We start from the raw sequence: 15,967 nt of genomic DNA on the forward strand, positions 1-15,967 counted from the left end.
ATCGTACCCCAAGAGACTGAACTCCCAGACTAGCTGATAATCTGAGTCTAGCCAACAAGGCCTTGTACTCTGCTTCATTATTAGAGACTTTAAACTCGAGCCTGATAGCGTATTGGATGGAGGTTAAATCGGGCGCGACCAGGACAATCCCTGCCCCAGCGCGCTTGAAATTGGACGACCCGTCCACATAAAGGATCCATCTGTGCTCTCCATCTGACTCCACGTCCTGGATAAGCGGGAGAGCTGGCGGGGCCGTGGGAACTACCTCCGCGCCATCGTTTATCGCTTCTACATTCGAAGTAGTAAACTTCGCTATGAAATCGGCTACAACTTGACCCTTGATTACAGTTTTTGGACGATATTGGTTGTCGAACTACCCGAGTTCTATCACCTACTTAGTCAGTCAACCTGACACCTCGGGCTTTTGAAGGACTTGCCTAAGGGGGGAGTCAGTCAAGACAACAATAGCATGTGCCTGGAAATACGGATGCGACCTCCATATCGAGAAGACCAAGTTGAGTGTTAATTTCTCCATAGTTGGATAACTGGTCTCGGTGGGTACCATTGATTTGCTCACATAGTAAACGGGGTGCTGCCTACCCCCAACGTCCCTAATAAGTGGAGAGCTGACAGTCGAGGTAGAGACCGCCAGGTATACAGATAAGCGCTCGCCCTCTTCCGACTCGGATAGCAGAGGTGGTGAGCCCAGATACTATTTCAGTTGTTGGAATGCCTGTTCACACTCTAGGGTCCACTCGACCTTCTTATGACCCTTCAACTATTAGAAGAAGGGGAGCCACTTATCCGTGGCTCGGGATATGAATCTATTGAGTGCTGCCACCCGACCGGTGAGGCTTTCCAAGAGTAGGATTTGCGAGCCCTATTTGAATCACCTCCACCAGATGAACCGTCATAAATGGTGCGGATCTCGACTGGCTCTTCCACATTCTTGCTTGGCTGCTGTTCTCTCTGAGCCGACTTATCTTCCTTGGTGTATCGTCGCAAATGACCCCTATGGATGAGGTTCTCGATCTCGTCCTTGAGATACACGCAGTCGCCCGTATTGTGACTGTGGTCACGATGAAAATGGCAGTACTTGAGTTTGTCTCGATGTTTTGCGTCAGCTTTCATGCAAGCTAGCCACCGCAGCAGTTTCTGATCCCTGACGTCTAATAGGATCTGATCTGGAGATGTGTTGAGGGGGGTGTGGGAATGAAACTTGCTCTCAGGCCTCCTGCTTGTCAGCGATCATAAGAGGCTCGATCGTCTAACTTCTTGCTAAATGACTAAGGCTCTTCATTCCTCAACCTTTTCTCTTTGAAACACTGCTCGACAACTTGGACATTCTTACGGGAGTTGGAGAACTCCTCGGCATTGGTGTATTTCTGAGTGCGACTGATGAGCTCGGCTAAAATAGTTGGCGGATTCTTCCAGATTGAGAAGACGAACTTTTCCTCCCTGAGTCCGCTGAACATGGCAAAAAGTGTTATCTTATCGTCGTAGTTGTCTACTAAAAGTGGCTCTTCATTGAAGCAGATGATGAAATCCTTCAAAGACTCCTTGTTCCCCTGCTTGAGGGTGAACAAATGAGTAGTCGGCTTCCGACTCTTCTTACCAGTGATGAACTGGGTAAGGAATAATCTACTAAGCTCTGTAAAGGAGCCGATCGACTTTGGCTTAAGCTGCCGATACCAACTCCGAGCAGACCCGGAGACGGTTATCGAGAAAGCCCTGCACATCATCGTGTCCGTGGTCGACTGCATATGCATCCACAAGCGGTAGGACTCCACATGTTCTAACAGGTCTTCAGACCCTGAGTATTGGATGACTGGAGGCATTCTGAACCTCTGTAGCATCACCTCATACATAATTTCTGAGGTGAAGGGAGGCTCGGTATCTTCCATCATCGCCTGGACTGCAGTCGGGATGGACGCGGGTTGCTGGTTCTTCTGCAATGTCTTGATCTGATCCCGGAATTCCTTAAGTCGAGCCTCCAAAGGATTCTGATTCTCAGCTACTATCTCTTGGGAGGCATCCACCACCTCGGGTGCTCTGCCCTGTCTTCTCCTCTCCAGCCGATGACGGAGGTCGATGGGGGCCAGCGCTGAAGTTGCGGAGACATAGGATGACTTCACATCCCGGGTAAGTTCCGGGACTCGGGTGGACAGATTCTGGGACATTGCATTTTGCGCAGGGTTAGGAGCTCATGCGGACTATGCTTGGGACCCCCTAGCCGCGAGAACTAACTTGCTGCGGGCGTTCCTTGGGTGTTAGGGTGGCTTCCACTATGTTAAGAGGTGGCTGCTGATTTTGTTATGCTTTCATTCAGCTGATTTCGTCCTTCAATATCTGGACTTCATTTTGTAATGCCTTGTACTTTCCTCCTCGGCTCCGAGTCCGCTGAGATAGCCATATTGGAGCCGATTCGGTATGTAACAGCGAAGAAGACTGATGTCGCCCGCTAGGTTCAGGCTCCACTGCTGTAAACTCTTTGTTTCCTCTCGCCATTTCTAATAAAGCCTTCTAGCTTTTTATTTGAATTCTCACAAACGGCGCCAAAAAATGTTGAGGTCAAAATCTGGACCACCCTCCACTAAATGCTGCAAGCCTCGAACAGACCCTAGTCCTGCACGGAAAGGTGAGCAAAGGAGACCCTGGCTTAAATAGGGGACCCTCCGATGCCTAAGTCAAGCTAGGGAATATAGGTCTAAGTCGCGTAATATAGAGAGAGAGAGAGAGCAAGATATTGCGTACCTGTTACAATGGGGTCCCCTGGTATTTATACCTGTGGGTAGGGTGGATCATGCCTGTCAATTTCGACATGATCTACTCAATCAAGCGGATATTACAATCATGGACATATTCTACAATCTTTTGATCGTGTAGCACATTGTGCCTTAATGGAGCGTATATCCATGTGTGATCTTCATCCACGTCCACATTAAGACTGGTTTCCTAGCTCGAATCTTGTCCTATCTGAGTTCGAGGCTAAGTACTTGTGGTCGAAATTCCTAGTCGAGTAGTCGGGGTCGGGGTCTGTTAGGCGTGCTTATTCAGGGCTTAGCTCTCAGCCTCAAGGTTGAAGATGAGGATGAGGACGAGGATGAGCCCTCGGCTCGGCCAACCTACTTCGGATGAGGATGAGGATGAGGACGAGGACGAGCCCTTGGCTCGGCCAACCTTCTTCGGATGAAGATGAGGATGAGGATGGAGACGAGCCCTCGGCTCAACCAACCTTCTTCAGATGAAAATGAGGATGAAGATGAGGACGAGGACGAGAGCTCGTCTTACTCAGCTTAGAGTCGTAGTCTAGAAGTCCATTCGCACCCGACATGATGTTCTCCTTACGAGGCCCCATTAATTGGTTCAAATGGCTTGGGCCGACCCTGTCCAGATTTCCCCATAATAAGTAAATTAGAGTTGTTGGATGTGTTCGAAATACATTAATTGGGCAAGAAACAATTTTCAGCCTAATCTGATTCGAAACAAATCAAATTTGTCAAAAACACATTTTAAATGGTCATAATCAATTTAACCAGATTGGACATATTCTGAAAAATCTAACAAGTCCATGTTGAAGATTATATCATTTTAGTTACTCAAACCAAATTTCATTCAAATCTAACCATAAAAAAAAATAGATCTAGCCCACTTAATGAGTAATCATTGTTGTTTGTCTAATATTTTAATCGTCTGAAATCTGATCTGGGTGAGTGACTACTCTAGTTGAAGCTCTCGATGAGGAGAACATGATTATTGGATCAAATTATCCAAAGAGGGCCAAACTTTAAGTGAAAAATGGATCGTAACCTGCTGACAATAAGAGGATCCATTAAATGTATGGTTTTAAGGCAAGACTTATTAAATCTATGGCTTTAAGCAAAGATTCATTAAATATATAGCTTTAAGAGAAGATCTACTAGGGCCTGTTTGGATTCACGTTTTAGAGTGTATTGTATGGTATTAAAGGACTTGATGTGACATATATAGTGTTTGGTTTGGAGTTAAAGACCGTGGAAAACCATGCGCGTGAATACAGCGCAGAACCAAAAAAACATAGCCATTGTACACAACGTTAGACGTACATGTCTGCCATCTGTACAACCTATTCAATGCACTGTGTTTTCGTCGGTTTTCATGCCTATCTTTCCCAAAAAGGAGTTCCTCTCTCTGAGAAAAAAGAAAACAGTTGAAACTCAAATAGTTTTTCTTCTTCTCCTTCAAATCTCTTCTTCCCATCTCTTGTTGGTGAATAGGATCGGATTGCGCTGTTTTTCTTCTTCAAATCTAGCAAGAAGAAGAAGAAGAAAGCCCATCTCTTTTGTTTTTTTTTTTTCTCCTTTTGCTATATAGGTTTTTGAAATCAGTTGTTGTTTTTTTCCGTCTTTTTTGATATGTGAGTCTTAGAAGGAAAAAAAAATACAAGAAATAGGGAACGACTGACATTGAACGTTCTCTTTTAGGTTTTTTTATTTATTGTACTGCTTGTTCTGATCTTTGATCTTGAAAAGAACATCTGAAAATCAGATTCAAACAAGTTTTTCTCCTTCTTCCATCTTCATGTTCTTTTAGACCCTTTTTGATCTCTTTTGCACTCTTTCTTTTAATGGTTATTGGTTTTCAGAATTCGATTCCATCATCAACATTCCTTACATTCTCAACTTTGATTTTTTTAATAGATGACGGACTAAAAACTCAGCCAGAAAAGGAGGTTGATCTAAAAATTCAGCTAGAAAATGATGCCAAATTGATTGTACAATATGCACGCCTAATACGTCGTATACAAACATTGATCTATACAATAAGTTGTATACTTGCTCGAACAATACCTCCTACCAAATATTGATTAATGGCATGTTGATTTGGATGTATTCCGAAAATCATTCAACGTATACATGAACGGTACCTGAATACAATACAATACAATACTACGCGTTTTGGGATGTATTGTATCGTATTAGAAGTTATAATTTGACGTTTACCGTGTTTGGATTAGAGTGAATAGGAGTTGAATCTCATGCATGCGAATACAAACTCCAACCAAATTTTTGAACCGACGGTAGAGTATTGTCAGTGGGTTCTGTTGCCATTAATACTTCGTATTCATTGCATTGTATTCGGCAGCGGATGAAAGTTTGAAATTTGCACGATTACAAGATATCTGGTACCTATGTAGTGTAAGATCGGGACCGTTCATTTGGTACATTTCAACGTGAAAATCATCTGGGCTAGAAATCAGAAAGTTCCATACGTCAAACAGGCCACCCGACCCAATTAAGATTGTACAATACGCAGACATAATACGTCATATCCAAACATTGATCTGTATAATATATTGTATACTATGCTAAATAATACTTCCTATCTAAACATTAATTAGTATCTGATTGATTTGGATGTATTCCAAAAACCGTCCAATATATACATAAACAATACCCAAATACAATAGAATACAATACTATACGCAAATCCAAACCGGCACTAAAGGTATAGCTGTAAGACCCATATACTAGAGTGGTCAAATGCCCCCAATGGGCTCAAGGATAATAGAAAAAATTTAAATAAAATGAAATGAAAAATGTAATAATTTATGAAAATACATGAAGTGGCCATAAATTTTCCAAAGAAAAAATAGCAATATTAGCCCCAAGATTTAGGCTCCCATATCTGATCATCAATATGCAGGAATTGATGACCTTGATATAATTATGAAAATCCATGAATGGATAAACTTAGATTTGACCATTAAGATTGGTGATCAGATTGATTAATCTGCATTAATTTGCAGCAATTGATCTATGTATCAATTGCGAGAATCAAATAATCAAAATCGAAGTCAAATACTTATTTGAGAAGCCATAGGATGAGTTGGACGGACTAGATCTTCTGCACCTTACACTTTTAGAGGATGCTGAGATATGAAAAAGATTCGCGTCCACGATCATATATAAGTGTGGGGACCTAGTCGATATTTATAAAACCTTGATAGGTAGAGTTTTTATTTTATTTATTAAAAAATTCATCAAAACTACTTTCCATTCGGGACGCCACACTTGATATTCCAAGCCCATTACTATGGTATAATGACGTATTCCTTTTCAATATGACCACAGCTTAAGTGAGGTCCAGTGATTTGCTTAATTGAATTATCTATTTTTAAGTAGATCCAAATCATTAATCAAGTAAGCTCACGTTAAAAAATCTTACAGAGGATTGTACTATTCATAACGAAATAAGTGTGGCCCACTGGAGAGTAATCATATGATCCGAGTGGATTTGCAGTATATTCTGTCAGTGATTCAGAACAAAGGCACAAGAAAAGAGAGGTAACAAAGGTCTACCTTCAATTGAAAACAGGCCCAAGATTGATAGGCTAGGATCTCCCATTCCAGAAAGTTTTCAAGGGATGGTCCATCACTTATAGGGCCCAATAGATCATTGGTGTGGATCACAACCACAATCTGTACTTCTATAATAAACATATGTGTAGGTACTCGAGACTTGAGTGTGGACAACTGAGTCCCACTGATAGATGATTATGGACCATGGATCTTCCCGGATCCGAGGGCCGAGCCTGGGCCTGAATCTAGGCCAATGTCCAGGCAGGCCAGGCTCAGGAAAATAATGAATTCTCGGTCCAAGGGCTGAGCTGACAGCCCACTGCCAACACTAACACCTGGTCCGTTCCCAAAAATTGCAGAATGCTATTATATTTTCTTCATAAGCATTTATTTTCAGGCCATCGTGAAAAAACAAACGGTCATGATTAGAGCTGTAATGGGCCGGGCTCGACCTGGCAATATCAAAATTTTGAATAAATCCAATCTGAACGGTTCAAAATTCTGCCAAAGCCCGGTCTGTTGAAAGCCCCCAGCAAGGATGTAATGTGCACTGGACCCCACTATGCAAAAGTGCAGGTTTAATGACTGTTAATCTGATGGGCCTTTACATTTATAAACTCCCCATACCATCTTCCAGGCTATAAGATCCTAGCAATCCATTTTTTTCAATCTTTGATGGTTGGATGGGATGATGAACCAAATAGCCAGAGTAAAGCTCGTCTAAATCCAACCCTTCAGCCCTTAGACCATTAAGCACTGGGCCCTCATCTGATGGACCCACCTTATATGGGCCTTCCTTAGAAACCTTACTGGTTAGCATTCGAAGAGTAGGATATTTCCGGACCGTTACCTCAAAAATCTTCATCCCTCGCCCATCAAGCCATGCCTGCAAATTAACGGTTGAGAAAGACACATTTGTCAGGTTGACCTGATAAAACCAGCCCAAGATCAGAGCTGTCAGATCTACAAATTGGTAGCAATTCCAACAGATCAACGATCTGGATACACCGAAGCATGGGCCCCATTTCTACAAAGTGACGACTCAAGGTTACCATACATATCGTCAGGCCAAGGATCACATAATGATAATAAGGTGCTGTTGCATCAGGAATTATTATACTCTCACAAGTGGGATATAGACTGTTGATGTGATTCGACTGCCTATGGATAGAGGTCATAACAAATCTTTTCCAGAACCGATGATCCCATCCATCCGACCCATGAATGTCATTTTAGACCGTTGTATGCTCGAACAGTTTATTTTTAAGACTCTAATCCAAGGGTTATAATTCTTTCTGATCTGAGAAATCATTATGGAACCACCAATCCATCATGGTCTCATTCAGATCAACGGTGGGGATCACCAAACATAAAACCTTTATGATATATGGGAGGAAGTGGGGTCCAGTTTACCCGTTCCAATACCATGTAACGGTTCCACCTGCAATCAAGTAACTTTGCACTGTTTCAAGAATCAGGTCAGTCCATTAATCAGTTGGGCCGAAGTTTACAAAACGAACGTACAACTAAAAAAGCTAGCTGAGTTTTCTAAGCCGTCCAACTGTTCTTATTCTTATTTTCAACCTGATGTATATTGAGGCTGATTTCTTTTTCCTTTTGTTTTTTTATCAGATATCTACATGCTCGGATCCACCTGATAGACGGCTTGGATATTGCATTTTTATGCCACGCTGGCACATGTCGTTGCGTGTACATGATATAGCTTGTACACGCGTGTGTGCTTACAGAAGCTCTTGTAAATTTTATTAACATCGGGCGCGGAGTGTGGGGCCCACATTTATATATTTTACATAAATCCAATCCGTCCATCAGTTTTGAAAGATCATTTTTTGGAATGATTCCAAGAATTAATCAGATACAAATCTCAGGAGGACCACATCACAGGAAACAGTGATGATTAAGAATTAAAAACTTCTGATGGGCCACAAAAGTTTTGGCTCAATCTGATATTTGTGGGGACCCTTCATCCACATCTTTTTCACCTTATCAAAAGGTTGGATAGCAAATTAAAATTTCGGTGGACCCCTAAGAAGTTTTTGACAGTCGGTATTCAATCACCACCGCTTCCTGTGGTATGGTCCACCTAAGATTTGGGTCTGCTTCATTTTTTGTAATCATGCCTTAAAATGATCTGTAAAAACCGATGGACGGTGTGGATGTAAGTCGCACACATCAAGGTGGCTCCCACAGGCAGGAATCCACCGAAGCCAAGCCCCAACGGTTCCCTGCTTGGGATATTTTTTATTTTTTATTTTTTGTGGGCGAAAAGCGAGTTAGAGTCAGTAGTAGACTTATCTGAACAGAATCCAAACTCCATGAAATCATGACCACTGCATTTCCCTTCAATTCTCATCCACCCAATCCTATTAAAATTATCCAATCCTCCTCTTCTCTTTTCCTCCCCACCCACCTTCTCTCTCTCTCTCTCTCTCTCTCTCTCCAAGAACACCAAAACAAAGCCATGGCTACAGCTGCAGTCACTGCTGCAGTCTCTCTCCCTTCCTCCAAATCCTCTTCTCTCTCCACCAGATCCTTCATCTCCTCAGATAGAATCACCCTCCACAAAGTAAGCCAATCCATGCATGCATGAACATACATACATACAGACATGTCTCCATGCATACATGCAATTGGGTTTCTACAGACATACACAGTAATCTATATGGATAATAAGATATTGTTGCATGGAATTTACACACAATAGATGTAGGGAAACACTACTTGCACACACCCATTTCTTTTATTTTCATACACCCATTCGATACTTTTGAGAACTGAGACAGTACAAAGTCCACTGTTTCAATTCCCAAAATGGGAAATGAGTGTGTGCAAACCAATCAGTTTGCATGTAAGTATCTATTCCCCATATGTATGGATGGATGTATGTGCCATGAAAGACCAGCTTCTTGTTTTCCTTCTCATGACTCATGTCCATGGCATGCATTTGGGATTCTTCAGATACACGCTGATAGTCTTGCATGAGAATTGAAATAGTATACTTTTTGGAATCGTACTACTTCAATTCCCAAAATTGAAATTGGGTCTATGAAAATCAGTCAGGGTGGGTGTTTCAAGAACATTAATCTTATTTTCCTTTATTTTTTCATGATTAATGACTCATCACATGCAATTGGGTTTTTTCAGACAGGTTTCTATACAAGGTATGTATCTGGAGCTGGTAAGGTGGTTTCCATCAGGGCCCAGGTGACTACAGAGGCTCCTGCAAAGGTACAGAAGATTTCTAAGAAGGATGATGAAGGTGTGGTGGTGAACAAGTTCAGACCCAAGGAACCTTTCATTGGCAGGTGCCTGCTCAACACCAAGATCACTGGTGATGATGCACCCGGCGAGACCTGGCACATGGTTTTTACCACTGAGGGTGTGTTTCTACCTTTGATTTCATCTAACTTATGGTGAATTTCTGATTTAGTTTTATGGTCTTTATTTATTTATTCATTTTGGTCTGTTCTATTGAATTTTGGGGTTGTTTGAATTATGGAGATCAGCAATGAGGCATAATTCATGTTCTTTTCACTAATTATGCTCAATTTTGGATTAATGGTTTTTTTTCTTTTTTTATTTTTATTGGGTTTCCTCATGTTGAATTTTTGGGTTGGTTGTATGGTTTTAAGTACTGAGGGTGTGTTGCCACCATCTAATCCTGCTCTATTGCCACTTGCATAGTGTCCTGCAGCACCCTGTCTGTGCAATTGGGCAGTGATCCAGACCTTTGATCTAATAGACCCCACTGTAGATTGGAAATGGCAAAAGGTTCTCCAAGGTTGGGAGATCCAATACTGTGGATAGGTGGCCCAAAATAGACGGTCAAGAGAAGAGTGGAGCAATGTTCCACATTCATTGAATAAGAGGCCTTAGAATGGGTGGTTAGCATCATTCAATCTGGATTATCTTTTGTGGCCCGTCAGATTGCTGGTATGGATCATCAATAACATGGGTCCCACTTGTGCAAGCACAGGACACGTCACTTTTGTGTCATGGGATCAGATAATTGCTCTTCATCAAATTATCCTAAATTTCTGATTTGAATTGCGGGGTTTCTCTGTTTTGAATTGTGGTGATGGTCGGTTGTTTGATGATAGGAGAGGTTCCATACAGAGAAGGGCAGTCTATTGGTGTTGTTCCAGATGGGGTTGATAAGAATGGGAAACCGCACAAGCTGAGGTTGTATTCGATTGCAAGCAGTGCTCTGGGGGATTTTGGAGATTCCAAGACGGTGGGTTCGATCATTTTCTGCATTTTCAAGCTTTCAAGGTCCTTTCTTCCAAATTCATAGACTGTGGAAATCTTTGAAATTGTCATTAATCCTACATTATTTGTAGTTCTAATATCCTTTCTGTTTACAAATTCACTTGGGCATGTTGTTTCCTTTGCGGTTTTTACAGATAGGGCCTGTTTGTCAGTCTATCTGCTTGTGAAATTACTTGGGCAGATAAGGTCCGCCTTTGATTGCTTATTTATATCAAACATCATTTAGGTCAAATGATTATAGCCATCGAACCAATGGTTACAAACTAGACATTTTGTTGAGGGTGCGAAACATTCTCAAGCTTAACCTTCAATAGCCCTTGATTTCCCAACTTCGTGAATTGGGAAATTTTATTTTTAATTGCCAAGTTCTTCATTTATGCTCCTTTCGCTAATTGAGCAATTAGAGAATTTATCAATTAAAGCCAACCCAAACACATGAATTTGCCCAATTCATGAATTTGCCTGATTCATGAATTTGGTGTGCATCCAAACAGGCTCTTAACATGTTGGTATCGAAGCATGTACACGGCGGATCTTCAAATGATGTTATCGGCTGGTATGCATGACATGTCATTCATAACTTTAAGAAATATCCCGATTTTCACAATATCAGCTGATGCATTTAAATATGAAATATCGTGTGTGATGAGATTTCAGAACCACTTTTTTTTTCTTTTCTTTTTTTCTTTTTTTTTTGTGTGTGTGTTAGAAATCTACCATGTGCTATATAGTTTTTGGGCTTTTTGATAAAAATGTCTACTTTATTCTTTTTGGGGACAAATTGATATACACAATCTATCTTCCTACAGGTTTCTCTGTGTGTGAAGCGACTTGTCTACACCAATGATCAAGGGGAAGTAGTTAAAGGAGTCTGCTCAAATTTCTTATGTAAGGATTGCATCCATCTACTTATATTTTTCCAATCAAAATTATCTAATTTCGTCCTCTTAGATTTTGTTGTTTAGGGAAAAATGAGATAGGGGAGAAGATATGAGATTGGGAAAAATGAGATAGAGATTGAAGGGAGAAGGGAGAACAAAGAAGGGGAATGAGCTTGGGGAAAGAAGAATGGAGAGGAAAACCGGAGGTCTAATACCATGTTATTTGGGGAAAAATGAGATTAGAGAGCAATTGGCTCTCTAACCCTTATCCATTTATTAGGGAAAAATAACAATTGTCCACAGGACCACCCAATACATAACATAAGCCCAATAACATGACTGAACAATAAAGTCTACTAACAAATTCCAAGTTTGATGATGAGAAATTTGGATTATGTAGTTTGTGCCAACCGGCTTTTATGTGGATAGATGCTCCACTCATGTTGAGAATCCAAGACTATATCATTTATTACCTGAGAATTTTCAGTATATAATTTTCTCGGAAATGCACTAGTTATGTACCCTTGTGTTTCTCATGGTATGTAATTCAGGTGACTTGAAGCCTGGGGCAGAAGTGCAGATTACAGGCCCCGTTGGGAAAGAAATGCTTATGCCCAAAGATCCTAATGCCACAGTCATAATGGTAATTTGTCAATGTCAACATCTTTTTCTTCATTCTCCAGCATATATGCATTTTTCATTTCTCCATAGATAATTAAGAAGTTGAGAGCTGCATAGAATTCATTGGTCTTGTCATGTTCTTCTCTTTGAAATTTGCTTGAATTTTATAAGTTGCTGCTGGTTTTCTTCATTGCAGCTTGCTACAGGAACTGGAATCGCTCCTTTCCGCGCATTCTTGTGGAAAATGTTCTTTGAGAAGCACGATGACTATAAGGTAACCCTTCCATCTTCCTCGAATGCTGAAAATTAGAGAAATACAATGGAGAATGGATCTATTCATAGAGTAGAACTCTACCTGATCAAATGTACGTGTGTGGCCCACTTTTTGGTGATCCGGGCACTCTTATGGTAGCCCCTATTTATGATTGATTGCTGATGTGTTTGGATGATCCTATACATCTGAGCACGCCCCTATTAAATGTGGACCACTGATTTCATTGGATGGCTAGGATCATCTAATAGGGAAGATACTTGAGTGTGGACCCTCCCATAATGGAGCCCACCTGTATTATTTCTGTGTCAGATAATAAACACCATCTCCTTCAATCAAGCATCATCTAATACATCTCTGTCTTTAGCTTTAGAGCTTACAAACTAACGAGTGAAACTCTAAATCCCAATCACATAAAGCTATTAATGGAGCAGTACACAACCATATAACCATACTATGACTAGAACGTACCATCATTCGCTTTTTTTATTCCTCCATAGGTGGGGTCCTCTGCTGCTAGATTCATCAATACCGTTCAAACTAAATGGACAGCATATTTGTTTTCCATTTCATTTTATCAACTTGGCTCTCTTCAAACGAGCGATTTGGACTGTCCATTTCTTTTTATCAATTGGGTTCTCTTCAAATGAGTGATTTGGACCACTTAACATGTGATGCAGTTCAATGGACTTGCTTGGCTCTTCTTGGGAGTTCCTACAAGCAGCTCATTGCTCTACAAGGAGGTTTGTACAATCGAGTTAGAATATTAACTACTCCTTGATTCTCAATTGCTTTTGTATCAGTAGAGACATGTATGATTGAGTTATGTTTTTGTCTTCTATTTGGAAGGAATTTGAGAAGATGAAGGAGAAGGCACCCGATAATTTCAGGCTCGACTTCGCCGTGAGCCGAGAGCAGACAAATGAGAAGGGGGAAAAGATGTACATTCAGACCAGAATGGCCCAGTACGCTGAAGAATTGTGGGAGTTACTCAAGAAAGACAACACCTTTATCTACATGTGTGGATTGAAAGGAATGGAGAAGGGGATTGATGACATTATGGTGTCTTTGGCCGCTAAAGACGGTAAAAGATTTATTGAATTGATGATTTTTTGCAATAAACAGTGGCTAGGATTTGAGTGTTTGATTCTGCATGTGTTTAGCTCCTTGCGTGCAACCACATGTGCCAATATGGCACAAGCATGCAAGAACCAAGGTGTACCCATGGTATATGTTCTTTGACCCAATAATCAGGCTGGTCCACTTGTAAAGGCTACTAGGGCTGTCAATAGATATCTGGACCAGTGGGTACCTGGTGGACCCGACCTGATTTTAACGGGTCCAGGTCCCCCATCTTTTGGGACCGTTAATAAATTGGGTCAGGTTCAGCTATCACCTTCTGGACCCAGCTAAAAAACCAGGTCTAGTTGGGCTCGGGTTGCATCAGGTCTAGTTGGGTCCAATTAGTTTTATATTCTAGTAACAAAATGAGGCTTCCTAAGACACATGTAAGAAAGCCTATTTACACACCATGTACATGTCAAAGTGACACATGCATGTGCATCTAATTCATTGATCAGGTGGGCCCAACCATATGAATATTTCATATTTCTCCCAAAACCAACTCGAAACCTAAACCGGATGGGTACCTGACCCCAATTAGATTCAAGTCTGGGTCTTCAAGAACTAGACCTGGACACAAAAGAACCTGAACCGGGCAAGACCCGAACCCAGTTAACCCAGGCACGGGTACTATAGGACCTGACTGGAGCTGACCCATTGATGGCCCTAAAGGCGACAACATATGAAACACTAGGGAGTATTTCTAGGACTGGCTGATCAGTGTTTGGACCAGGGAGTTTAGAAAGTAGGGCCCACCTGATGGAACACTCCGATGCTCCATAGATACGGCAGCTGCCAATTCCCCTCTCTCTCTCTCTCTCTCTCTCTCTCTCTCTCTCTCTCTCTAAATTTACAACTGTTTCTGTTTTGCAGGCATTGACTGGACTGAATACAAAAAGCAGTTGAAGAAGGCAGAGCAATGGAATGTGGAAGTCTATTGATGCTTGCTTGTCCAAACAAGACTCTCTTCTCCAAAGAGGCCATCCTCCTATAATTTTCTCTATGCAATGTAGATAAGTAACCTCCTCTTTTGTAATTTGTGTTAGCTTCTCATAATGCAGTTTTTACCGCTGTCGCTTGGCCGCCTCATATGTTTTATTGAAGAGGGATCATACATTTGCACTGCTTGTGATATTACTTAGGCACTTCAAAATTAATCTCGTCCTCCATGCCCGACACTTCAAGTGACACGTCATGCCCATGGCCCACCTGGGTGAAATAGGTGCATGTGGATCTCAATCTCCTTGTAATCATTCTCAACTTCATTCATCAATATATGTCCCATTTTTCCACTCCAAGTGATTCTGGTTTTACTAGCAATTTGATTTCTAAGCAGATTTTTAAGTTAGATGTCAGTTGTATGCTTGCTTTACTACCTTGGAATTTTATGGTTTCTAGGAACTGCAGTTTTTTAAGGGTGTGTTTGTTTGCACCAAATATTTCATGAAATTTTGCAACAAATCATCCAATTGATGTCTGTATCTATCTTTGATTCCCAATGATTTCCGCAAAACAGCCTTTTTTTTATTATTTATATCATGGATATATCAACATGTTTTGATATTTTTAAGTATAAATGAGGTTCTATGATCTCTAACATAGGGGGAATGACTTTATATAAATGCAATCTAACCTGTCCGTCGGGTGCGCAATTCCATTTTTTGGAATCAAACCCAAAAGTCTGGAAGGTCCAAAATTCAAGTGGGCCATACCATAGGGAATAGTGTAAATTAATGCCTTAAAACTCAAAATAGCCCACCTGTATTGTCAAAAAGTGTGAAATTTTGTTGCATTCCTTCATCTAGTTGAGGCGCATCAGATGAATGGACTGGATGGCATATAAACACCAAGGTGAGCCCCACTCAAACTAATGGTGGGTGTCAACATCCCAATTGTTCCCTATGGTGTGGCCTACTTCAAGTTTTAGAACTCACTGACTCAACACGACTTGGAACTCAGCCAAAGCAACTCAACTTCCAAATCTCAAGCCAAGTCACTAGGAAACTTGCTCTTGAGGGTGACTTTATCCTCGGCCTACCAGCCTAACACTACTTATGATGACTCGGGCCCAGTCGCTTACCTGGTCAACCTGGGGTTTCTAACTAACTACATCCGCTACACCAGCAGTGATCTTTACCAGCACACTATGCTCCTTAAAATCCATCTGTTTGACACATTGGATATTAGTTATAGTGTAATTCATATTTTGAAAACCAGGAAGTAGGACTTAGCTCGGTCAACCAACGAGACAAAACTCAGACAAATCAACCCAGTGACTCAGCCGAACTGTAAATTTTGAGCAGGTCTATGTTATTTTTTTTTTTTTTTTAAGGATAGAATTACAAATAATAGATCATAGGATATTAATGTATTCAAAATACTAATCAGTAATATATATTATGATAAATTTCCAACTATATTCATTTTTTTGGCTAGATGAT

General features: G+C 41.0%; 1 protein-coding gene across 1 annotated transcript; it reads left to right on the top strand.

The window, feature by feature from the left end:
* The first annotated feature begins 8,763 nt into the window (after window positions 1–8,763).
* Window positions 8,764–14,818, top strand: LOC131243511 (ferredoxin--NADP reductase, leaf-type isozyme, chloroplastic). The gene is made up of 9 exons (XM_058242904.1): window positions 8,764–8,928; window positions 9,507–9,741; window positions 10,463–10,596; window positions 11,441–11,519; window positions 12,064–12,155; window positions 12,330–12,407; window positions 13,085–13,147; window positions 13,254–13,488; window positions 14,400–14,818. Exons 1-9 carry the CDS (start codon window positions 8,824–8,826, stop codon window positions 14,465–14,467), a joined length of 1,089 nt encoding a protein of 362 aa, XP_058098887.1. The 5' UTR covers window positions 8,764–8,823; the 3' UTR covers window positions 14,468–14,818.
* Window positions 14,819–15,967: the final 1,149 nt, after the last annotated feature.

Source organism: Magnolia sinica, chromosome 4, assembly GCF_029962835.1.
Source record: "Magnolia sinica isolate HGM2019 chromosome 4, MsV1, whole genome shotgun sequence".
In the NCBI taxonomy this organism is placed as follows: Eukaryota; Viridiplantae; Streptophyta; class Magnoliopsida; order Magnoliales; family Magnoliaceae; genus Magnolia; species Magnolia sinica.

Coding starts and splice junctions, on each gene's coding strand:
- LOC131243511 (XM_058242904.1), top strand. CDS start 8,824: ATGGCTACAGCTGCAGTCACTGCTGCAGTCTCTCTCCCTTCCTCCAAA. Junction 8,929..9,506: donor ATAGAATCACCCTCCACAAA/GTAAGCCAATCC, acceptor GGGTTTTTTCAG/ACAGGTTTCTATACAAGGTA. Junction 10,597..11,440: donor ATTTTGGAGATTCCAAGACG/GTGGGTTCGATC, acceptor ATCTTCCTACAG/GTTTCTCTGTGTGTGAAGCG.